At 40.5% G+C, this 26,405-nt stretch overlaps 2 protein-coding genes across 3 annotated transcripts in view; one reads left to right on the plus strand and one right to left on the minus strand.

Annotated features, from left to right (window-relative positions):
- The window catches only part of LOC126613691 (uncharacterized), a 78,275-nt gene extending 63,003 nt beyond the window's left edge, over nt 1-15,272 (plus strand). Inside the window, exon 2 of the mRNA XM_050281271.1 lies at nt 14,770-15,272. Within this exon, the coding sequence (XP_050137228.1) occupies nt 14,770-15,185 (416 nt within the window). The 3' untranslated portion in view covers nt 15,186-15,272. The remainder of the gene's footprint in view (nt 1-14,769) is intronic.
- On the minus strand, nt 2,797-5,541 carry LOC126613692 (copper-transporting ATPase HMA4-like). 2 transcript variants are annotated; one of them, XR_007620170.1, is made up of 3 exons: nt 4,841-5,541; nt 3,652-4,054; nt 2,797-3,455 (listed from the first exon to the last, which is right to left on the minus strand). XR_007620170.1 is itself a non-coding variant. In XM_050281272.1 (2 exons), exons 1-2 carry the CDS (start codon nt 5,069-5,071, stop codon nt 3,782-3,784), a joined length of 504 nt encoding a protein of 167 aa, XP_050137229.1. In that variant the 5' UTR covers nt 5,072-5,541; the 3' UTR covers nt 3,467-3,781. The 2 variants fall into 2 exon arrangements, 1 of the variants encoding a protein (XP_050137229.1); XM_050281272.1 differs by lacking the exon at nt 2,797-3,455 and having other exon boundaries at nt 3,467-4,054.
- Nucleotides 15,273-26,405: the final 11,133 nt, after the last annotated feature.

A 26,405-nucleotide genomic window follows, 5' to 3' on the forward strand; every position in this document is an offset into this window, starting at 1 on the left:
TCCGCCCATGGATTTCTGATCCGTAACTTCCCAAGAGTCTCATTAATCTTCTAGAACAATATCCTAAAATTTCAGAACGATCCAATGGTCAGATCTCTACCAATCGCTAAAATTAAATGGCGGTCAATATTTGATTTCACAAACTTAAAGTTCAATTCGGGAAGATCTGTATATTGGATTCCTAATCCGTAAATTCCTAAGGTCCTTAAATATTATGTATGATAACATATTAAAGTTTGGTAATGATCTAACGATTATATCGTCGATTGTTATAATGATCAAATGGCTCCATCTAACGAAAATATGTTTAAACAACGGGATTTCGTCAATCGGATGTCAAATATGGAATTAGAGTATCGAATTTAGCCTCAGAAGACAAAGTTGGCCCACTGGCCATGCGCCTTCGCAAGTGGTGGTTTCCGGCAAACGGAAACCCAATTTTCCGACTAATTCTAAAAATTACCAAATTTTAGGGGAATATAGAGTACAACTAGGGGAATAATTTTCATACATAGGCCGAAGTCCAATTCTGCCGGGAAACACCTGAAAACCACCTCGATGGGTGTTCTTGATTCATCGCTAAAACGAAGTCCGACGCCTTAACTAGTGCATGAATTTTGTTCATGGGGTTGAGGGAAGTCGATTGGTGGTGGTGATCGACGATGTTGACTTCAAAAACGGCGGATCGTTGTCGTGCACCCCTCGGTGCCACCGACGCCATTCTTCGCGAAAAAGGCTCCAATCCTTGTCGATTTTGGGTGAAATTGGAAGAGGGATCGACTGAGTTTAAAGTGAGGATCAATATGGCACTGGTCTTGTTGTTAAAGGTGGCCGGAATCGGAAGATAAGGTTGGGTCAGGTTGGTTGGTCGAAAAGGGGGTCTGGGTTTGCTAAGTCTCTCATTCCCCTCATTTCCCTCCTAATTGGTCACTCCCCTTCCTTTCTCTCCCTCAACTCTCCTTTCCCCCTCTCTTGCTACCATATGGTAGCTTCTAATCTTTTTTTTTTTCCTCTCATTTTCTTCTTTTCTAATTGGTCTTTTCCCAAAGGAATCGGAACCCCAAAAATTTTTGAAGGCTTATTATATTAACACCCCACAAATTGTTGAATAAACTCTAAATACTTAATACACCCTACATTTGCTTTTTCAATTCAAAATTATCTTAAAACACCCCACTTACTTCCCCATAATACCCTTACACCCCACATTCTTAATATACATATTACATTTTCTATATGTACCCCATATTTTCCATACACCCCACATTTCTCAAATCTTATAAGGCTTTTAATTTGGACAAATAATGCCGACTAACATTTTGACAAAAGATACCGCATGGGATTTAAAGCATATGTGGGTTGTTTTCAATTCCATCATTGAAACCCATGTCGTTTGTTTTTAATATTTGGTGGTAATTTTAGGTGTTTAATTCTTCATGTAATCCCTGTGATCCCTAAAAGATGAATACAAACATAGAAGCTTGAATAACTCATCAAAAGCAAGATTAAATAATTATATATGTCGCCAAAATCACTAAAACAATAAATAATATGAAGTCTTACCTCATGTGAAGCTTCTAAAACATCGATTTTATGTTTCATTCGTCAAAAATAATTTTTCTCAATCAACATGTTTGTAGTTTCATTGGTTAGGGTTTTGTTCAACAATGGAGGGTCGGAGAAGTTTTGATAGTTGAAGAAGATAGATAATATGTAAAAAGTGATTTTGGGTGTATATAGAATTTTTTATTTTTTTAAACCTTACAAGGTCAAAATTGCCATTGCATAGTAGGATAAATAAATTATTTAATATTAAATTTTAATATGGGGTGCATTCAATATTTTGTAGAGTGCTAATATAAAAAGCCAATTTTAAATTCCTATTTTATTTAATAAACTTCTAACATCTGTAATTTCTCCTTCCTTATCCCGATTCACGAACGGCATTCGCCTATGCGCTCGTGGGGTCGAGCTCAATTTGAAAACATTAAGAGTGACCCCCGAAGGTCTACGAATATTAAATAATTATTTTAAAAAATTCAAACTTTGTAATTAAGTAATTAAAATCTAAAATTTATTTAAATTAGCGAAAATACTGTAAAATCTTGCGAATACGAAATACGTGGGTGGGGTTGCCCTTTGCAGCCATGATAAATGCTGGAGCGCATCCTTCATGTGGCGCGAGTGGTTTTGGGTGCTTGTCATAGAAGGGAAAATTTAGAACTTACTCCAAGGGGTGGAGTTGGTCTAAGGGGGAGGGGGTAGAGATGGGCTTAGCCTCACATTGGACTAGCAATAATGTAGTTCAAATTCGTCTTTAGCGAGAATTGAACTTCAGGCCTCTCATCTATAAGTGAAGAGGAATACCACTAGACCGTAGTACTTAATAGCAAATTGGCAGTTAGATCCACAACCTAGAGGTAACGTTAAGAGCTTATCGATGAGAAATGACGATATTTTATCTAAAGGGTGTCTGTGCACGACTTAAATTGACAAAAAAATTAATATAATTGCTTCAAATATAAAAGTAGAGATGAAATTGGCAGCTTTTAAAGTGTTTAAGAAAAATAGTTTAACGACCTAATTTTTACTTTGAATAATTTGGGGACTAAAACATCAGTCTATTCGGGGAACTAGACCGTAGTACTAAGTAGCAAATTGACAGTTAGATCCGCAACTTAGTGGTAACGTTAAAAGCTTAGGGATGAGAAAATGAAGATATTTCCTATGAAGGTTATCCTGTGTATAACTTAAATTGACAAAAAAATATATAATATAATTGCTTCGGGACTAAATCGACGTTTATTACAGCGTTTACATACAACCAAGCTCTAGTTGAACTTTCTTCTATTCACAAATCATCTAAACTTAGCTTATTAGTTTTTCTGAACAGAAAAAAACGAAAGATGATCCGCAAAAGTTCAATCGAAGAATCAGGGCCTTATGCTTCTAAATTATTAATCACGATCGCATGTACAAATTCATTGCTGCAACAACGAAGAAGGGAAGCAACAACCAAAGGTTGAAAACTAGTCAGACGTACGTACACCATCACGCAAACTTGCTGTTGGAGACGCTCTGAATATGCAAAGGCTTCTTATATGACTGCAACAAGAGAGAAGAACATAACACGCTGAGAGATGAAGCAGCCATACATGCACCGGCAAGCCACGGTGGTAGTCGAATTCCAGTGAAAAGACTCCAGCTGCGACTGGCTTGCCAAGGATATTGTAGCCCAGGGCCCAGACATAATTCAATCGAATTCGTGACATAGTTTTTCTGGAGAGATCTATGGCTGTAACTACATCTTCCAAGTTGCTCTTCATGAGAACTATATCAGCGGCTTCTATAGCTACGTCAGAGCCAGCACCAATTGCTATGCCAACATCTGCTGCAACCAAAGCTGGAGAGTCATTGATTCCATCTCCCACCATTGCCACCACCATTCCTTTCATCTGCAGCCAATTTCAGTTAGCTGTTAGAAATGGCTAAACAAACTTCATATAGAAATAATGTTTGAAAATTTCTTAAAAAAATCAGTTTAATTTAGATAAGTCATTTAAATCTGCATCGAAACCAGAATAAAGCAGCATGTGTAGCTGGGTATTGTAATTTATTCACACCACCCTCGTAACTATTTCATAATCGTACCTGAATTCTTTGATTCTATCAGCTTTTCCCAGTGGATCCGTCTCAGCGTACACCTTATCAATGCCAACCTCCTTTGCGATGGCTGCTGCTGTAGCCCAGTTATCACCAGTAACCAGGATGCTAGTAATGTTCATCGAGTGAAGAGATAAGAGATGACCCGCGCAGCCTCTTGCTTCACTGGATCAGTTACAGCAAAAGATCCGGCAATCATTCCATCAATGGCAACCAACACACATGTTCGAGCCAGATTCTCGTGTTCCGAAACATATTTCTCAACCTCAGGACCAACCTGGACATTATTATGCGCATGAGAAATTGGAGAAGAGCACTGCATTACTGCATTGACTACCACGGGTTTCCCAACTGTCAGAGTCCCTGTTTTATCAAGGACAACCGTTTTCACCTGCAAGGATCAAACGCATGTCAGTACACGTCCAGACATCAATAAAGTGTCAAATGCTAAAAAATGTATCAACCTTCATGACTTAGGTACCATTTGTTCAACTTTTCATTTTAGAAAGGAAAAAAACAAAAAAAACAAAAAGAACGAAACAATTATTAGCCTTGTTATCAGAAAAGGAGTTGGGGAGAACTCTCCCTTAGTGAGAGCTGTTATCTACAAGAAACGGGGATCTAAAACTTGGCGAGTATGGCTTCCTGACATGGACAAGGCGCATACAGCCACCAATCGTCCAGAACCAAAGTGATAGTTGCATGTTCAATCCCAATACATACAGAAAGAACATCCTTCATACCCAATGACATAGACTGCATTTAGTTTTATGTCAAGAGCCTAAACATTGACAGAACGGAGGCAGAACGTTTCACTGGTCAGAAATGATGTGCATAACATGTTATATTACGGAACATCAACATAAACTATGTTGGTAACATAGGTCATAATACAAAATGACCAGACCAATACGAGGACAGCAACTTCATAACAAAGGAAAGACGAGAAAAACGGACTACACTTGCACCCTCAGACGTATGGATAGTATCTAATCAGTAATTGTCTTTTCCTAATACCAGAACCAACAGGTTTTCAATGTCCTCGGAAGGAAAAGTAAGTAGGAACAAGTTTAATGAATCTACACCAGCAAAAAAACATGAAAATAATGCATGAAAAGTTGAAAACCCAGATTCTGAATTGAAAAGCAATTTGTTTCCCAGGATAAGGTGGTCCTACCTTATGAGCCTTTTCGAGTTCATTTCCACCCTTGATAATAACACCTTGCGAAGCACCCTTCCCTGTTGCAACCATTACTGCCGTAGGGGTTGCTAGTCCCAAGGCATAAGGGCAAGCAACCACTAATACTGAGATACCGCATTGTAATGCCAGCTCAAATTTATCCATTCCTTTTGGTATCCAGTTTTCCGGAAAAGACCAAATTCTCCAGGGATGAACCATCCAAGCCATGTCAAAAATGCAACAATGACAACCTGATGTAGGAAAGAAAAACAGAATCAATCATGCAATTGAAAAATTGTCATAATACATGGTGTAATGACAAAATAATGTAAAAAATATAGCAAACAAATAACAGAAAATTTAATTTTATTCTGACAGGGAAGAAATACATTTGAGTTCCTCCAAAAATCTAACACGCAAATAAATAAATAAAACACGAACACATACAAACTGTATCAAGCAGGGAAAATCGTCCACGAAAAAAATTGTGTTAAAATCTTGGCAAAACAATGAAAATCCTAAAAAGATCAGAGATATGTCTATGATATTAGCAGTTCAGCAAATAAGGAGCTGAGACAAACACAAAATTAAATGCCAAAGACCACCAAATGCAGGATCGAATGCAATAAGTTTGGGATCGGCCTTGGAAAAACCCATATCTGGGAAAAATGGGAGAGAGGAAGGGAATAAATTTAGGTCGCTAAATTTTGAAGAGAAATAGACATGCATGCAATAAAATGAAATAAGAAAATAAAAAATAAAAAAAATCAGAAAACCAAGTCTTATTTTTTATATGCGCACACACACATATATAAAATCATCAAGAAGAAATTATAACAAGTAATATGAAAAATATATCAATAAATAAAAGAGCAAAGCAAGATACCATTTGTTAGTGTTTAAGTGTTTTATCTGAAATAAACCAATTCATTTTTTTACTTGTTTTAATTAGAACCATTGGATTACATTCCAAATTGAATGCTCTACATTGAATGAGAGTTAGCAATGTAGAGTGACAACTATAGCTATCTCATAAGATAGATGAAATGAATGGTTGTGATGCATTCTTTCTTGTGTGAGAGACAGAAGGTGTAACAGTGCCCTACATTGTTTTTTTTTGTAGTCGGTCACATTTCGATAAGAAATGATGATGAAATGAAATTGGTTCATATTTCTCTGTGAATCCTCTCTCTGAAATATACATTTTCCTCCTAAATTCCATAACAATCACTCTTTGTAATCTAACATGGCCTCAGAGCCAGGTTGCATCATCTGCAACTAGGCGTGAATCTGTGAAGCTCACAGTGAAGAGCTCGAACTGACCGTTGAGCTATCTCACTGAAGAAAACTCGGAGAAGAAAGTGTAGTGATCTTAGATCTCGTCTCATATGGCTGGATCGAGTGGAGCTGATCTTCGTGCGCCGGTATTCAATGGTGATAGCTTTGATTTCTGGCAGATTCGGATGAAGATAATATTCCGATCGCACAAGCTTTGGGATATCGTCGAAAATGGTGTCGAAACTTCAGCGAAGAAGAATGAAGAACTCACTGCAGCTAAGAGCAAGCTATTGAAGGTGAATATAGTCAGAGATGCGAAGGCACTTGGAATCATTCAAGGGGCGGTTTCTGATCAGATATTTCCGAGAATCGCCATCCAAGAGACTGCAAATGCTTCTTGGAATATGTTGAAACAAGAATTTGTGGGAGATAAACAGGTACGAGCTGTGAAACTCCAAGGCTTACGCCGTGATTTTGAATATACTCAAATGGGTGAAAATGAAAGTTTCTCTGCATATCTAGTTAGACTATTTGATCTGATTAGTCAAATGAGGGGTTATGGTGAGAATATTAGTAATCAGAGAATTGTCCAAAAATTGCTGATCAGTTTACCTAGATCGTATGATAGTATTGCTTCTGTTATCGAGAATACTAAGGATCTAGACATTGTTGATGTTCAAGATGTTGTAGCTATTCTAAAAGGGTATGAACAAAGAATTGATAGGCATGATGAGGCTCACATTGAGAAGGCTTTTGTTAGTCTCAATATTACTCCAAAGAAAAATAAGTACAATGGAAATCAGGGGTTCAAACCACAAAAGAATTGGAAGTCAAAGTGGAAGAAAGGAGATAACAAACCTTTAAATCAAGCTGGAAAAGCTGCAGGTACCTCTGAAGGAGCTAAGAATCCTTGCATACATTGATAAAGTTGCATTTTGGAGAATGTTGCTTCAAAGACAAACCTAGGTGCCATAATTGTCATAAACTTGGGCATATTGCAAAGGACTGTCGTGGCAAGAAGGTAAATCAGCATGCAAACTTTGTGAATCAAGTCAATGACACTCCTACAATGTTCTATGTCTGCAATAATGCCACTATGAAGAAATGTGAAGACACATGGTATGTAGACAGTGGGTGTAGCAATCATATGACTGGAAGAGAAGAATTGCTGGTTGATATTGATAGAACTATGACTACTAAGGTTGAGATGGGCGTTGGTCAGCATATTGAGGTCATAGGGAAAGGCAATCTAGCAGTTGAAACCAAAATGGGGAAAAGATATATCAAGGAAGTGATGTTAGTTCCAGGTTTACAAGAAAATCTGCTTAGTGTGGGACAGATGATGGAACACGGTTTCTTCCTGGTGTTTGGTGGTACTACTGCAGCTATATATGATGATGAATCTATGTCAAACTTGATAGCCAAAGTACCAATGAAAGCAAACAGAAGTTTTCCCATGAGACTTCAATCTGGAATGCAGATGGCTCTAAAAGCTAATGTGTGTCAGTCTTCTACACTCTGGCATAGGAGGCTGAGACATTTGAACTTAAACAGTCTGAAGCAACTCAAAGAACATGATATGGTGTTGGGATTACCTGAACTCAAGATGACAGATGAGATATGTAAAGGATGTGTTTTTGGGAAGCATTGCAGAGATGCATTTCTAAAGGAAGCATTATGGAGGGCTACTTTTCCTCTAGAACTTATTCACTCAGATATCTGTGGACCTATGCAAACCACAACTAAAGCAGGAAATAAGTATTTTCTTAACTTTATAGATGATTGCACTCGAATGTGTTGGATCTATTTCTTGAGAAACAAGTCTGAGGTATTTGATATCTTTAAGAAATTTAAGGCCACAATTGAATTGCAAAGTGGTTTTCAGTTGAAAAAGTTGAGAAGTGATAAAGGAGGGGAGTATACATCTACTGAATTCAGGAAATTTTGTGAAGAAATGGGCATGGAAAGACAATTAACAGTAGCCTATACACCACAGCAAAATGATGTGGCTGAGAGAAAGAATAGAACCATAGTGGAAATGGCAAAATGTATGATGGTTGAGAAAGGAGTTCCACTTGATTTCTGGGCAGAAGCTGTCAACACAGCAGTGTACACTCTGAATAGATGTCCCACTAAGGCTCTTGATAAGAAGACTCCTTATGCTCACATTCCAACTCAACTAAGGCAGAAGCTAGATGAGACCAGCACTAAATGTATTTTTTTGGGATATAGCACATGTGAGAAAGGTTATAGACTTTATGATCTTGTCTCAAAGAAGATAATTGTGTCAAGAGATGTGATAGTTGATGAAAATACTTGATGGGATTGGAATTCTCAATCTGAGAAGATTATCAGTGTGCCACTACCTGAGGTGGAAATGAGAGAACAAAGAGAAGAAAGAAGTTCAAGTGACAGATGCAATGTAAATGATGAGTTTGCATATGAAGTCTATGAATCAATTGAAAACGGTTCAAGGTTAATTCCAATGCAGAATATCACAGGTCCACAAGACTATGTTCACACACCTTTGAAGTTCAAGAGTTTGACAAAGTGTATGCAAAATGCAATCTGTGCATAGTTGAGCCTGAGAACTTTGAGGAAGCATCACAAGATGAGTCATGGCAGAAGGCAATGCAGGCAGAAATTGGTATGATAGAGAAAAACTGCACTTGGGAACTTGTTGATAGACCACTTGATAAGCCAATTATTGGTGTCAAGTGGATCTACAAAACAAAATTAAACCTAGATGGGTCTATACAGAAGAATAAGGCAAGGTTAGTGGCTAAGGGGTCGATTTCAATGAGACATTTGCTCCTGTGGCAAGGCTTGATACTATTAGGACTCTAATTGGACTTGTTGCACAGAACGGATGGAAGCTGTTCCAACTTGATGTAAAGTCACAATTTCTGAATGGAGTTCTAAATGAGGAAGTATATGTAGATCAACCACTTGGTTTTGTGATTGAAGGCAAGGAGGACAAGGTTTACAAGCTTAAGAAAGCATTGTATGGGTTGAAACAGGCACCACATGCCTGGTACAAGGAAATTGACTCTCACTTCTGCAGTACTGGTTTTCACAGAAGTCCAAGTGAGGCAACTCTCTACATCAAAGTCACTGAGGCAAGAATTCTCATTGTTTCTTTGTATGTTGATGACATTATATACATAGGGAGTTCCAGTGCATTAATGAATGAGTTTAAAGCATAAATGATGGGAAAGTATGAAATGTCTAATTTGGGACTATTGCATTATTTCTTGGGACTTGGTGTCATTCAAACAGAAGGTAGTATCTTTCTGCATCAAAAGAAATATGCAAGAACCTTGTTGGAGAAATTTGGATTGAAGGAGTGCAAACCTGTTGCAACTCCACTTGCAACAAATGAAAAATTAATCAAAGAAGATGGAAGTGAATTAGCTGATGAGAGTCTCTATAGGCAGATTGTAGGTAGCTTGTTATACTTAACAGCTACAAGACCTGATATCATCTTTGCTGCAAATCTACTTGCTTGATTCATGCATAATCCAACCAGGAAAAAATATAGGAACTGCAAAGAGAGTGCTAAGGTATATTCAAGGCACACTGGACTATGGAATTGCATATGAGAAGGGTAAAGATGTTGTGCTTATTGGATACTGTGATAGTGACTGGGCAGGAAATGAAGATGATATGAAGAGCACATCCGGATATGCATTTAGCTTTGGTTCTGGAGCATTCTCTTGGACTTCAATCAAACAAAGCAGTGTAGCCTTGTCCACTGCAGAGGCTGAGTATGTTAGTGATGCAGAGGCAACTGCTCAAGCCATCTGGCTAAGATTTGTTTTATCAGATTTTGGAGAGGAACAAATGGAACCTACTCAGATTCTCTGTGATAATACCTCAGCTATTGCAATATCTAAGAATCCAGTGGCACATCATAAGACAAGACACATAAACAGAAGGTTTCATTTTATCAGAGATGCACTGCAGAATGGTGAAGTTGATCTGATTTATTGCAAAACTAAAGAAGAAGTTGTTGATATTTTTACAAAAGCATTGGCAAGGGATAGATTCGAGTATTTGAGGAAGGCTTTGGGAGTGATTTCAGCTAAAAACTTAGAAGGGAGTGTTAGTGTTTAAGTGTTTTAGCTGAAATAAACCAATTCATTTTTTTTACTTGTTTTAATTAGAACCATTGGATTACATTCCAAAATGAATGCTCTAGATTGAATGAGAGTTCGCAATGTAGAGTGAAAATTGTAGCTATCTCATAAGATAGATGAAATGAATGACTGTGATGTATTCTTTCTTGTGTGAGAAAGAAAAGGTGTAACAGTGCCCTACATTGTTTTTTTTGTAGTCGATCACATTCCGATAAGAAATGATGATGAAATGAAATTGGTTCATATTTCTTTGTAAATCCTCTCTCTGAAATATACATTTTCCTCCTAAATTCCATAACAATCACTCTCCTTTGTAATCTAACACCATTTGCTAAGGGAGACTTTTACCAGGGTTCGATGATTTTACATGCCTTGGAGGAAGCCCACCACCCATACGTTCCATTTCTATCATTGCTTTTGCTATATATATATATATATATATATCTCTCTCTCTCTCTCTCTCTCTCTCTCTCTCTACCTCACTACCTCACTACCTCACTACCTCTATCTTTCTCTCTCTAGTTCTCTTTGAAACATGTTTTATATTCCGTTGAAAAGGCAGGAATCTAGTCAAGTGAATTTATAGCTAAACCAGTAGGGGTGGAGTCTAAGTGGCAAACCGGCATTGTAAACGAGAAACCTAGAAATGCCGGTCATAACACACGTCTGTGAATTGTGATTGTACAAGGGGGATGATTTACCGAGAGTAATAGGTTGTCCGATCAATTGCCCTTGAAATTTTTTTGATTTTATTACCTAGGGCGCAATGTAATGAGTTTTTAACCACTAAGACCATCTCCAGAGGAGATGTCAAATTTTGAACTTAAAATTTAAATTTGACAGCTTATGTGGCATTTTGACATATTTTCATATTTTGCTCTCCACCTGATATGTCAAATTAAACTATTATTTTATTACAGTATTTTTTTTTTCTTAATTTCTATCTTATACTTTAAATTTTACATATAAATAATTCAAAATAAAAGTTATATTAATTAATACTAAAACAAATACAAATACAACAACAACAACAAGAAAGCCTTTTCCCACTAAGTGGGGTCGGCTATATGAATCCTAGAACGCCATTGCGCTCATTTGTGTCATGTCCTCCGTTAGATCCAAGTACTCAAGTCTTTTCTTAGGGTCTCTTCCAAAGTTTTCCTAGGTCTTCCTCTACTCCTTCGGCCCCGAACCTCTGTCCCGTAGTCACATTTTCGAACCGGAGCGTCAGTAGGCCTTCTTTGCACATGTCCAAACCACCGGGACCGATTTTCTCTCATATTTTCTTCAATTTTGGCTACTCCAACTTTACCTCGGATATCCTAATTCCCAATCTTATCCTTTCTCGTGTGCCCATACATCCCACGAAGCATCCTCATCTCCGCTACACCCATTTTGTGTACGTTGATGCTTCACCGCCCAACATTCTGTGCCATACAACATCGCTGGCCTTATTGCCGTCCTATAAAATTTTCCCTTGAGCTTCAGTGGCCTACGACGGTCACACAACACGCCGGATGCACTCTTACACTTCATCCATCCAGCTTGTATTCTATGGTTGAGATCTCCATCTAATTCTCTGTTCTCTTGCAAGATAGATCCTAGGTAGCGAAAACGGTCACTTTTTGTGATCTTCGCTAGATTGCTCCGGTCATTAGTGTGGATATGTATATAAATTGATAGAGATAGGAAAGCAAACACAAGATGTACGTGGTTCACCCAGATTGGCTACGTCCATGGAATAGAAGAGTTCTCATTAATTGTGAAGGGTTTACACAAGTACATAGGTTCAAGCTCTCCTTTAGTGAGTACAAGTGAATGATTTAATACAAATGACATTAGGAAAAATTGTGGGAGAATGATCTCGTAGCCACGAAACTTCTAAGTACCGGAGTGTGGTATCGTCTTGACTTGCCTTATCTGTCTCATAGGTAGATGTGGCATCTTCTCTAGAAGTACTCTTCCTCCATCCAGGGGTGGTATCTGTAACTGGTGGAGATGCACAAGGTAATGTATCAATTTCACTTGAAGCTTACTTGTAGTTTCATGCTTGGTCAAGCGAGATACAAACCATGTAGTAGGAGTCCCCCAAGTCGCCGAGCTGGGGGATCTGCTGAAAGAGGTGACAGACAAGGTAAGCAATCAGAGCTCCGGCTGATTGTTCACATTCTCCCTATCTTGCAGGCAGCATGAAGGATAAAGAGAAGAAAAATGAGGAGAGATGATATGGGATACTTTTGCTTTTGAAGAAGTAACTTTCCACAGGCTTATTCTTGAACTGGGCTGGAGGGTTTTCTGGTTTCCTCCAGAGTATAAGGCCGACTGAAGAATTTGAGGGTCAAAACAAGTCCATCAAATCTAGAGTACGTTCGACCCTGCTGATATGGGATACTTTTGCTTTTGATAGAGTAGTGGATGTATTGGCACGTGTGCTGTTACGCTTGTCTCCACATGCTTCCTTGTATCCTTCTCACTTGCCCTATCTGTTCCTCAGGCAGATGCGGTATCTTCCCTGGAAGCATAAGATGTTGAAGATGAGTACTCGAGAGCAATGCCAGGTAAGTAATCAGGTAAGGGGTTCCAGGCAGTCAGTTCCTGGCTGGAAGCTTGATTCCAAGTGCTGACTGATTGCTCTCTTTCTCCTTGTCTTGCAGGTAAGAACAAGGCCAAAGGAAAAGACAGGGAAAAAGCATGATATAGGATACTCTTGCTTTTAACCCTGATGATATGAGATATTCTTGCTCTAGTATAGCTTGTTTACAGAGGTATTATCGGGGGGAAAAAAAGCTGAATATTTCGAAAGGCTTTGTTGGGAGTGCCCTCTCAGATAAGAGAAAGGGTTGAGCATTTTTGCAGGTCTGCCTGTCCGTTAGGGATGGAAGTCGACATATATAGGAGTCTCCCTAACATCAAGTAATAATGCTATTCCTTTACCCTGCTTGGTTATAGCACGGTAGTGGGAGCTGCCAGCTTCACATGTTTTAACTCTGTCAGAGCACTTTGAAAAAGTGGTTTGTGGTATCTGGAAAGCTGATGTTGCGTGTGAAGATTACAGACCTGTCGGGGGTCTGGCTCTCGAGATTCGGAGAACGATGCCTCTTCGATTTTTGAGAAAGCAATCCTGCTGGGGGTCTGGCTCTCGAGATTCGGAGAGCGGTGTCTCTTCGATTTTTGAGAAAGTAATCATGTTGGGAGTCTGGCTCTCGAGATTCGGAGGACGGTGCCTCTTCGATTTTGGAGCAAGCAATCTTGTTGGGAGTGTTTTCTCGAATGAGAGTAAAGGTTGGGCATGTTTGCTAGTCTACCTTGCCACGAAGCACAGAGGTTGACACACAGGGACTTTCCAATTATCCAGCAGTGGTACTGTTCCTTTACCCTCTCTTCAATTTTTGAGAAAGTAATCATGTTGGGAGTCTGGCTCTCGAGATTCGGAGGGCGGTGCCTCTTCGATTTTGGAGCAAGCAATCTTGTTAGGAGTGTTTTCTCGAATGTGAGTAAAGGTTGGGCATGTTTGCTAGTCTACCTTGCCACGAAGCACAGAGGTTGACACACCGGGACTTTCCAATTATCCAGCAGTGGTACTGTTCCTTTACCCTTGTGGGTAATAATATGGTAGATAGACCTTCAAAATTTATGTGTCTAAACTTTGTTAGTGTTGTTTCTTTGCAATTCTTTTACCCTTCTTGGTCAGAGCGGTGTAGTGGGAGCTGCAAGCTTCACGTGTCTCAACTTTGTCAGAGAACTTTGGCAAAGTTATCTGTGGTACCCATGAGCTACTGTTGCGTGTGGGAAGTGGGTGATTGAACAGTACGATTCATGTGCTTTCTACTTCGCCAGAAATCTTCGACAGAATGCCCATAATTTCCGCAAAGCTGAGTGTGCGTGTGACAGGTGCTGACAAGGCTGGAAAAGTAGGTGCCTCTTCGATTTCTGAAATCGGCCCTTGTGGTCTCTGAGCAGCCCAGCTTTTGAGAAAGCAAGCCTCTTCGATTTCTGAGATCGGCCTTTGTGGTCTTTGAGCAGCCCAGCTTTTGAGAATCTCTGAGCAGCCCAGCTTTTGAGAAAGCAAACGCCTCTTCGATTTCTGAGCAGGCGCCTCTTCGATTTCTGAAGCTTCGTCGAGTGCAGATTTTTATAGGGGCTGACATTAAGTTCCAAAGCACACTTGAATATCCACCAGTAGAAGCTCCATTCTTGCACTTCTAAGATCTTGATTTGTCCGACCTCTTCTCTCTTCAACACCTTTGAAAATGTCTGGCCCCTCCGACCGTCGTTTTGACTTGAACCTTGTTGAAGAGGCAGCCCCGCCTTCTCCAGACAACATATGGCGCCCATCCTTCGTCTCCCCTACTGGTCCTCTTACCGTTGGGGATTCCGTGATGAAGAATGATATGACCGATGCGGTAGTGGCCAGGAACCTTCTCACTCCCAAAGATAACAGACTACTTTTCAAACGGTCTGATGAGTTGTCTGTGAAGGATTCTTTGGCTCTCAGTGTTCAGTGTGCAGGTTCTGTGTCTAATATGGCCCAACGCCTATTTGCTCGAACCCGCCAAGTTGAATCATTGGCGGCTGAAGTGATGAGTCTCAAACAAGAGATTAGAGGGCTCAAGCATGAGAATAAACAGTTGCATCGGCTCGCACATGACTATGCTACAAACATGAAGAGGAAGCTTGACCAGATGAAGGAATCTGATGGTCAGGTTTTACTTGATCATCAGAGATTTGTGGGTTTGTTCCAAAGGCATTTATTGCCTTCGTCTTCTGGGGCTGTACCGCGTAATGAAGCTCCAAATGATCAATCTCTGATGCCTCCTCCTTCTAGGGTTTTGTCCAATACTGAGGCTCCGAATGATCCCCCTCCGGTGCCTTCTCTTTCTGGGGCTCTACCGACTGCTGAGACTTCTCCTAAGCAACCTTTGTGAAGGCTCCCTCTTGTTTGTTTATTTTGACTCAAGTATATGTACATATTTGTAACTTATCGGGGATATCAATAAATAAGCTTTCCTTCATTTCAACGTATTGTGTTAAATACACCAAAGCCTTCTTCGCTAAGTTCTTTGAATTTTCTTTTGTTGAAGCTTGTATGTTGAAGCTTTGTGAGTGGAGCATATAGGTTGAGGTAGTGTTCCCTTAATTTCCCGAGTGAGCAAAACTTCTCGGTTGGAGACTTGAAAAATCCAAGTCACTGAGTGGGATCGGCTATATGAATCTTAGAACGTCATTGTGTTCTGTCCTGTGTCATGTCCTCCGTTAGATCCAAGTACTCTAAGTCTTTTCTTAGGGTCTCTTCCAAAGTTTTCCTAGGTCTTCCTCTGCCCCTTCGGCCCTGAACCTCTGTCCCATAGTCGCATCTTCTAATCGGAGCGTCAGTAGGCCTTCTTTGCACATGTCCAAACCACCGTAACCGATTTTCTCTCATCTTTCCTTCAATTTCGGCTACTCCTACTTTACCCCGGATATCCTCATTCCTAATCTTATCATTTCTCGTGTGCCCACACATCCAACGAAGCATCCTCATCTCCGCTACACCCATTTTGTGTACGTGTTGATGCTTCACCGCCCAACATTCTGTGCCATACAGCATCGCCGGCCTTATTGCCGTCCTATAAAATTTTCCCTTGAGCTTCAGTGGCATACGGCGGTCACACAACACGCCGGATGCACTCTTCCACTTCATCCATCCAGCTTGTATTCTATGGTTGAGATCTCCATCTAATTCTCCGTTCTTTTGCAAGATAGATCCTAGGTAACGAAAACGGTCGCTCTTTGGTATTTCTTGATCTCCGATCCTCACCCCTAACTCGTTTTGGCCTCCATTTGCACTGAACTTGCACTCCATATATTCTGTCTTTGATCGGCTTAGGCGAAGACCTTTAGATTCCAACACTTCTCTCCAAAGGTTAAGCTTTGCATTTACCCCTTCCTGAGTTTCATCTATCAACACTATATCGTCTGCGAAAAGCATACACCAAGGAATATCACCTTGAATATGTCCTGTTAACTCATCCATTACCAACGCAAAAAGGTAAGGACTTAAGGATGAGCCTTGATGTAATCCTACAGTTATGGGAAAGCTTTCGGTTTGTCCTTCATGAGTTCTTACGGCAGTCTTTGCTCCTTCATACATATCCTGTATAGCTTGGATATATGCTACTCGTACTCCTTTCTTCTCTAAAATCCTCCAAAGAATGTCTCTTGGGACCCTATCATACGTTTTTTCCAAATCTATAAAGACCATGTGTAAATCCTTTTTCCCATCTCTATATCTTTCCATCAATCTTCGTAAGAGATAGATTGCCTCCATGGTTGAGCGCCCTGGCATGAACCCGAATTGGTTGTCCGAAACCCGTGTCTCTTGCCTCAATCTATGCTCAATGACTCTCTCCCAGAGCTTCATTGTATGACTCATTAGCTTAATTCCCCTATAGTTCATGCAATTTTGTACATCGCCCTTATTCTTGTAGATAGGCACCAAAGTGCTCATTCGCCACTCATTCGGCATCTTCTTCGTTTTCAAAATCCTATTGAAAAGGTCAGTGAGCCATGTTATACCTGTCTCTCCCAAAACTTTCCACACTTCGATTGGTATATCGTCTGGGCCTACTGCTTTTCTATGCTTCATCTTCTTCAAAGCTACACCCACTTCTTCCTTCCGGATTCTACGATAAAAAGAGTAGTTTCTACACTCTTCTGAGTTACTCAACTCCCCTAAAGAAGCACTCCTTTCATGTCCTTCATTGAAAAGATTATGAAAATAACCTTTCCATCTGTCTTTAACCGCGTTCTCTGTAGCAAGAACCTTTCCATCCTCATCCTTGATGCACCTCACTTGGTTTAGGTCCTTTGTCTTCTTTTCCCTTGCTCTAGCTAGTTTATAGATATCCAACTCTCCTTCTTTGGTATCTAGTCGCTTATACATATCGTCATAAGCCGCTAACTTAGCTTCTCTCACAGCTTTTTTCGCCTCTTGCTTCGCTTTTCTATACCTTTCACCATTTTCATCGGTCCTATCCTTGTATAAGGCTTTACAACATTCCTTCTTAGCCTTCACCTTTGCTTGTACCTCCTCATTCCAACACCAAGATTCCTTTTGGTGTGGGGCAAAGCCCTTGGACTCTCCTAATACCTCTTTTGCTACTTTTCGGATACAACTAGCCATGGAATCCCACATTTGGTTAGCTTCCCCCTCTATATCCCACACACACTGGGTGATTACTTTCTCTTTGAAAATGGCTTGTTTTTCTTCTTTTAGATTCCACCATCTAGTCCTTGGGCACTTCCAAGTCTTGTTCTTTTTTCTCACTCTTTTGATATGTACATCCATCACCAACAAGCGATGTTGATTAGTCACGCTCTCTCCTGGTATAACTTTGCAATCCTTACAAGTTATACGATCCCCTTTCCTCATTAGAAGAAAATCTATTTGTGTTTTTGACGACCCACTCTTGTAGGTGATCACATGTTCTTCTCTCTTCTTAAAGAAGGTGTTGGCTAAGAAGAGATCATATGCCATTGCAAAATCCAAGATAGCTTCCCCATCCTCGTTTCTCTCCCCAAAACCATGGCCACCATGAAAACCTCCATAGTTGCCTGTCTCCCTGCCCACGTGTCCATTTAAATCTCCTCCTATAAATAACTTCTCCGTCTGAGCAATTCCTTGCACCAAGTCTCCAAGGTCTTCCCAAAATTTCTCCTTCGAGCTCGTATCCAACCCTACTTGAGATGCGTACGCACTAATCACATTGATAAGTTCTTGTCCTATTACAATCTTGATTGCCATGATTCTATCTCCTACCCTCTTGACATCTACAACATCTTGTGTCAAGGTCTTGTCCACGATGATGCCAACACCGTTTCTCGTTCTATTTGTGCCCGAATACCATAGCTTAAACCCTGAGTTTTCTAGATCCTTTGCCTTACGACCAACCCACTTAGTTTCTTGTAGGCACATAATATTTATCCTTCTCCTCACCATAACTTCTACTACTTCCATAGATTTTCCCGTCAAGGTTCCTATATTCCACGTTCCTAAACGCATTTTGCTCTCTTGAACTCTACCCTTCTGTCCTAGCTTCTTCACCATTCCCCGTCTAATAGGATCAAAGTACTTCTTTTGTGTGTCCCGTGTAAAGTTGATAGGAGCATATGCTCCCAAACAACTTTGAGTGGAGTTGTTCGAAAAGAAGTTTCTATAGCCCCCTTGCTCATTTAACACTGTATCCGGGTGCCGATGGAGATACAGCGACCCTTGCTCACTTATCACTGTGCTCAGGCCACACAGCGCGCCACTTACGGGTGACGCCCTAGCTTTAGCGCGATTTCGTTCTGGACCCCTTAATTGAAAATAGAAGAAATAAAAATCCAACTCAATAATCATCACCCTTGCAACAACTCCATAAGCAAGCATCCTCATAGCAGCATTGACCTTTTGTAGAGGTGATAATGCAAGACGACCCGATTGATCCCTTTTTTGAGCAAAGTTTGAGTCATAGGCTTCTACCACACTTACAATTCGAAGGAAAAAAGGTCGACGCATCCGAAATCTCCTTCGAAATTAGTAAAAAAAACTTGAAGCTGCTGTCAAATTTGACAGCAAGCCCCTTTTTTGCCATTCCATGTCATGCCACATGATATTTGGCATTTCAGTTGGAAACAATTAGTGGCTGTCTTTTTTTACTATTATTGCTTATGTGGACAATTTGGCATCTCCTTTGGAGATGCTTTAAGGTTTATTTCAACGACACTTGAAAGTTGGAGTAATGTTTGGAAGACTAAATTTATGAACAAAATTTTATAAATTAAATGATATGATATGATATGAAAGTTGATAAATATGTTCAGTTTTAATTGATGACACATCATTTAGTTTGCAAATTGTGTCTACATATTTAGCCTCATCGCGACCCTTGGATCAATAACCAACCATCTACATCAAATTTAAGACTGAATCAGATGAAAAGTTGTAAACAGAGATTGTAACCTACAAATTCAAATCAATACAAAATTACTTTGTACATGTGTTCTCGTTTCATTCGATACAAAATTTTTGCGTTTACAAATTTAGCACACCTGGTGGGACCTCTCTGCCTCTTATCTCTGTCTTAAAAAACCACACAAATGGCATCAAGAAATGATCAAGCTGTTCCCGCTAACAACACGAAGAACAAGGGCATCCTTGCCGCAAGTGGTGGCACTTTGGACGTCACAACACTAAGCAAGGCAAGAACTCTCTCTGCCGTCCTTTCCACCCTTCCATCAACTTTGCCGAATGAGCAAGAGCACCCAAGGCATGAACCTGTGATCACCCTGGCCTTACTAAGGGCGCCAAGGGAAGAAAGTTCAAGGAGGTACTCTGAGTCTTTGACTTTTGACGTCGACTCAAGCAGCTTGTGCCCCGTAGCCATGCAAATCATGACTACTGGCACAACTTCCATAGAGGAGCAGTTGGCTCAAATAAGCGAAGCAATTGCAAGACTAACAAGGAACGTGGAGGAAAATGACTTACAAATTGCTATGCTCATCAACCGTTTAGAGGTGCAACACGACAACAAAGCTGACCTGAAGGTTGTTCCACCAAAGGAGGAAACCAACAAAAAGGAAGAGCCTTTGGTGGAGAAAGCCGAATAGAAGCTGGACCAAGCAACAACGCTCATGAGATCTCTCTCGATCTAGCAGCTGCAAGAGATGATCACTTGCACCATCAAGGTGCAGTACCAAGGAAGTTCGCATAACTCCGTGTTATATTCAAAGCCTTACTCCAAGAAGATTGACGCCTTGAGGATGCCAAGGGGTTATCAGCCGCCAAAGTTCATGCAATTCAATGGAAAGGGCAATCCTAAACAACATATTACCCATTTCATCGAAACTTGCAACAACACTGGAATAGAGGGAAACTACATTTTCAAGCAGTTTATGCGCTCACTAAAAAGTAATGCCTTTGATTAGAACGCCGACCTTGAGCCTGAATCCATCAACAGCTGGGACCAGCTTGAAAGGGAATTCCTCAATCGCTTTAACAGCTGGGACCATAAGCATGTTGGAGCTGACAAGTACAAAGCAATGGAAGGATGAACCGACAGTTGACTACATCAATAGACGACTCTCATTAAGTCTGGATTGCAAGGATAGGCTTTCTGACACTTTCACCATTGAGATGTGCGTTCATGGAATGCACTGGGGCCTACATTACATCATCCAAGGCATAAAACCGAGGACATTTGAGGAATTGGCGACTCGTTCCCACAACATGAGGCTGAGTATCGCTAACCATAGAAAAAAAAGAGCCAATCACTAACTTCAAGAAAGATAAGGTGTTCGCTCTGAAGGTAGATAAGACTAGGAAGAAGCCTGCCAGTGAAGCTTTTACCGTCAACACTACCCCCGTCAAGACCTCCCTTGCGCCCGTCAAGATCTCCTACAAGAACAAAAAGAATGAGATAAAAAGGAGTGAGCATTCTCGCACCCAAGATAGGTACAAAAACACCTTGAGGGAGTTGGAGCAGAAGGCCTACCCTTTTCCAGACTCTGACGTGGCCACAATGCTAGACGACCTGCTAGAGAAGAAAGTGATCAAGTTGCCTGAATGCAAGTGTCTCGAAGAGATGAATCGCATAAACGATCTTAGGTACTGCAAATACCATCGTATCGTGAGCCATAATGTTGACAAATGCTTCATTTTTAAGGAGCTCATCATGAAGCTGGCACAACAAGGACAAATTGAACTTGACCTTGAAGACACGGCTGCAACACACGCTACTGCAATTGTGTTTGGATCATTCGATCCTATGCCTCTCAAATTGACACATGCTTATTCTCGTCCATGCTCAAGCCACACGGCACCTTCTACACAATCATCCTTAGCGGCAAGTGACCAAAGTGCACTAACCGACAATAAAGAAAGGTGGGCACTGGTGACTTAAAGTAGACAAGGAAGCCAAAACCATAAGCTGTCAAACCAAAAGTGGAACAAGCAAGAAAGCACTGTCGCCGCAACAATAGGAAGCCCAAACAAAATGTAAGAGCTGCTAAGCTAACGTATGCTGAGGAACCTATGGAGCAAGAGCTATGCATTCTAGTCTCCTTGCATGAATACTTCCGGAATGATTTCTTCCAACAGTGCACTATCGCTGCCTGTCACATGGATGAAGTAGAGATAGAAGAGCCCTAAAAGGACAAAGCTATAGCCATAAAGGAAAGGAAAACTTCCACGCCTGAAGAAAGCCTGGCATTATACTTTAGCATCGAGAAGGCGTTACAATTGCCCAAGGAGATGCAAAGAGCATTAATAACAGCCTTGGCGAGCCCCGACGACCACGAAATGCAATAAAGCAAGGACAAAGGCTTGAAGTTTTGGCCACATGAATACGCCACATGATGTGCCGCCCATGATGCAATCACTTTCACTGACAAAGACTTGCTGCTAGGGTCAAAGCCTCACAACAGTCATCTCTTCGTCTTTGGGAACATGAAAAAGTACAAACTGAACCGCATGCTTATGGATGATGGTTCAGCCATAATGATCATGTCAAAGTCAACAATGACTACAATCAGCATTAAGGTGGGTGAACTAATCCAAAGTTGTCTGCTAATCCATGGTTTCAACCAAGGAGGACAAAGGGCGTTGGGTATGGTCCTTGTCAAGATAACCATTGGTGAACTCAAGTTGAGCACAATATTCCATATGATTGACGTGAGAACTTCCTACATCTTGCTCTTGGGAAGGTCTTGGATCCATAAGAATTGAGTGGTGTAGTCCACCCTTCACCAATGCTTAAAATACTACTGAGAATGAGTGAAGGTGATACAAGGCGACACCAAGCCATTCATCGAAGCTGAATCACAATTCGGTGACGCCAAGTTCTACATGGATGAAGATATAATGCCTGAAGCTCTTCCAAAAGAGATCAAGTCCACAAGCAAAGTCGCACCCAAAAAGAAGGAGTGGCAAACCTTGCCCAAAGAGCAAGGACGGGAAGCCGTGCCATTTTCAAGCAAAAACAATGATGAGTCCGCTAAGCCCACAACAACCAAAAGGAATGTAACGCCCTCCAAAGGATCAAGCACACCTGTCTTCCAATACACCCTGATGCCGAAAAGAAAGAGGGGGCAATCCCCATTCGAAACAAGGAAATCTGACATACAACTTCAAAAGGACAACATAAAGTTGCTCAAGGCAAAAGCAATTTTACCTCTAACACAGCTAGGCAATGCTAAAATATCAAAGCCACCGCAAGGCTTCATATAATCCTTGCTAAAAGGGATGGAACCAAGCTTTCTTCCAACCAAGAGGATCGAAGAAGGCTTCGACCCAAACGCCTACAAACTCATGTCAAAGGCTAGGCACGATTTCACTTCCTTTCCAAATCTTGGAAAGAATAATGCAAACATCGCCAATGACAAAGAATGTGGCCTTATTGAGACTCAAAAAAGGTTGAAGGAGCATGGTTATGGAGTTGACAACAACAAAGTTGGACTTGGCTTCACACCAAATACACCCGTGAAGATTTCAACAAAAACGAAAAATGCTAGCTCTCAACACATCAGCATAAGTGTTGAACAAAATCAATAGGAGCTTAAACTCGCCCTTCGAACATCAGTCTTCGATAGGTTGTTCAAAACCCAGAATTTCGGCACTTGATCACATTGGAGGTCAAGAACGAACTTCTGTCTTCAAACGGCTTAACTTGCAAACATTCCAAAGCTCTATCTTCGAAAGGTTGTCAAAACCTAAGAAACAAAGAAACACAGGTAGCTCTCATTCGCGACGATCTACCTTAGAATGACTTGTAAAGACTAAGAAGACTTCTACAAAAAGGAAGACAATGCCAAAGGAAGAAAAGCTCGATGGTTTAGAAGAAAAAGATGATGTTCGCAACTCGATTCCTTCAAGGATGAAGCCCTAAGCAACCTTAGAAGTGGACACAAAAGGACAATTAAAGGTAAAGAAGCACACCATCATCCCTATTGGCTAATCTTCATGCCAACAAGCCTAAGTGGACGAGACTGAAGAGGAGGTCCAAGACGTTTTCCACATCACAATCTAAGAGGACGAGGAAGATAAAGTTCCCGAGGAGGATGTCATTGATGTGCCACCATAACTTGGAGATGGGGTGCGCAAGCCATGGTTGATAATCTCAAGGAACTCAACCTAGGCACAAGCGATGAGCCAAAGCATCTTCATAAGTGCATTACTAAGCGCATACGAGATCGAGTAGTACTACAAACTGCTCTTGGAGTACAAAGACGTTTTTGTTTGGACTTACAAGGAAATGACTGACCTTTGCCTGGAACACAACCAATAAAGCAAACTCAACAACACTATCGACCAATAAAGTAAACTAAAAAACTCTATCGATCAGAACTCCTCACACAAATTGAGGTCGAGATTGACAAGCTAATCTAAGCAGGTTTCATTCAAGAGGTGTAATACCCTAAGTGGATCTCTAACATCGTCATTGTCCTTAAGAAATCCAGACAAATACGTGTTTACGTGGATTTCCGTGACCTCAACGATGCTTTCCCGAAGGACGACTTTCCCTTACGAATCATCGAAATCATGGTGGACGCAACCACTGGCCACGAGGCACGATCATTCATGGACAGCTCATTTAGGTACAATCAAATCTGCATGGCTCCTAAAGATGAGGAATTAACCACCTTTCGCACTCCAAAAGGTATCTACTGCTACAAGGTAATGCCCTTTAGCTTGAAGAAGGCTAGAGCTACATATCAAAGCGCAATGCAGAGGATCTTCAACAACATGCTGCACAAAAATGTAGAATGTTACGTAGACGATGTTAGGGCTGGGTTCGGTTCGAAACTGTTCGGTTTTTTGTCAAAACCGAAACCGAATCGAAATTTCGGTTCGATTCGGTTCGGTTCAAATATTTTTTTATTTTTTTCGGTTTGGTTTCGGTCCGGTTTGGTTTTTTTCATTATTATTATTATTATTATTATTATTATTATTATTATTTAGATTTGGATATTAGTAAACTAGCCCAAAAGAGGACCTGCCAAACTAGCCCAATACATCCAACAAACAGTAAAGGCCCAAGCCATAAAATACAACAAAAGAAAATCTAGGCTTTTACTGCAGCACCCGCTGCCAAGCATCCCTACTAGCACAAAACTTCATCACCAACCAACCAACGCTTTGCTGATTGTAACATTCGGCCACAAGCACCTATCCGAACACAGCCAAACAGACGAGATCCAAGGGTTTAATAAAAATAAAGATCCAAAAACCAAAGATCTTTAGCACATATGGCTCCACAAAGACAAATCCAAGAACAACATCAGCCAATTTTTCTTCAAAAATTCACAAAGCATAGTCAACAAAAAAATTCACAAAATTTAGTCAACAAATAAATTCACATTGCATAGTCAACAAACCAAAGAAATAAAAACTATTAATCAATACATAAAAAAAAAAAAAACTACCATTTTCAGCACTTAAAGAATTAAACAAGAAAAAGAAAAAAAAAGAATAAATTGAATACTTACTATTAAAGAAATCCGGAGGAATAAAGATGGATGTCTGGTGCGACCTCCATATGAATCCCAGAGTAAAACTATTTGGCTTGTATTTGAAAAGCAAAGATTGAAAGTTTATGGAGAAAGAAAGGAATATTAGAAAGGAGTGAAGAAGTTGTTGTTGTTGTAGGTGAGAGTCCACAGAGAGAGTGTATCAGACGAGGAGCAGAGAGACAAGAGGCGTAAGATTTGGAGAGGGAAAAAATGGGGATTGTCAAATAAATTCATCACAAACCCTACGCCTCTTGTGATAATCCTTTAAAAAAGTAAGATCTATGTTACAACCATGGACTTGGCAGGTTGGAGAGATGACGAGAGGAAGGAGAGTTGAAGAGAGGAAGAGAATGAGGGAGAGAGAGACTGAGGAAGCAGAGAGGAAAAGCAGCGGATGAGAGAGAGATAGAGTGTGTGTGTGTGTGAGAATGAAAAGGAGTGACGACTAGGGTTTGTAAACTTTATAAATTTTATAAAACATTAAGATTAGAATACCTATAAATAATATACTGGTACAATTATAACGATACAAAGCCTACAGTCAAGTTGGTTTGAAGAAGCTATCCCCAACCTGGACGGAAAGAGTTCAAATCTTCACTCAAACAGGTTTTGAGTATTTATATTTTATTTTCATATTTCGGTTCGGTTTGGTTTTTTTTTCAGTTTGGTTTTTTTCAGCCTCGTTTCGGTTCCGTTATCGGTTTTTTCAGTTTTCAATATTTCCAACCCACCCCTAGACGATGTAGTTGTCAAGACCAAGAAGAGATTCGATCACTTGAAGGATTTACGAATGGTGTTCGACAGACTACAGCACTGCAACCTTAAGATCAACCCGTTAAAATGTGCATTTGGTGTCACCTCTGGGAAGTTCCTCAGTTTCATTGTCAAGCACCGTGAATTGAAGTGGACCAATCAAAGATTAAGGCCATTCAAAGCATGCCCGAGCCAAGGAATCTACATGAGCTGAAAAGTCTACAAGGACGACTTGCCTTCATTAGACATTTCATTTCCAACCTCGCTAGACGCGGTTAACCCTTTAGTCGACTCATGAAGAATGACGCTTCATTCATATGGGATGACATCTGCCACAATACCTTCGAAAGCATAAAAAGATACCTGGCAAGCCCACTTGTCTTAGGAGTTACCATGCCTGGAAAACCACTTATCCTGTACATTGTTGCACAAGAAGGTTCCATTGGAGCACTCTTAGCTCAAGAAAATGAAGACAAAAAGGAAAGAGCACTCTACTACCTAAGTAGAACCCTCACTGGGGCCGAGTTCAACTACACCCTAATCAAGAAGATGTGCCTTGCCTTAGTCTTTGCTGTCCAAAAACTCAGACACTACATGCATGCTTACACCATCCACTTGGTTGCTAAAGCTGACCCAGTCAAATACGTCATGTCCAAGCCAGTTTTGACAGAGCGACTAGCAAAATAGGCATTGCTTCTCAATCGATACGACATCATTGAAGTTCAAGCTAAAGCCATCAAAGGACAAGCGCTAGCAGAATTCCTTGCCCACCATTTAATCCTAGCCAATTGGAAAATCTCATATGACTTGCTTGACAATGAGGTGTTCTTCGTCGACATCTTCCCAACATGGACAATGTTCTT

The sequence above is a fragment of the Malus sylvestris genome, chromosome 2, assembly GCF_916048215.2.
Source record: "Malus sylvestris chromosome 2, drMalSylv7.2, whole genome shotgun sequence".
Lineage (NCBI taxonomy): Eukaryota > Viridiplantae > Streptophyta > Magnoliopsida > Rosales > Rosaceae > Malus > Malus sylvestris.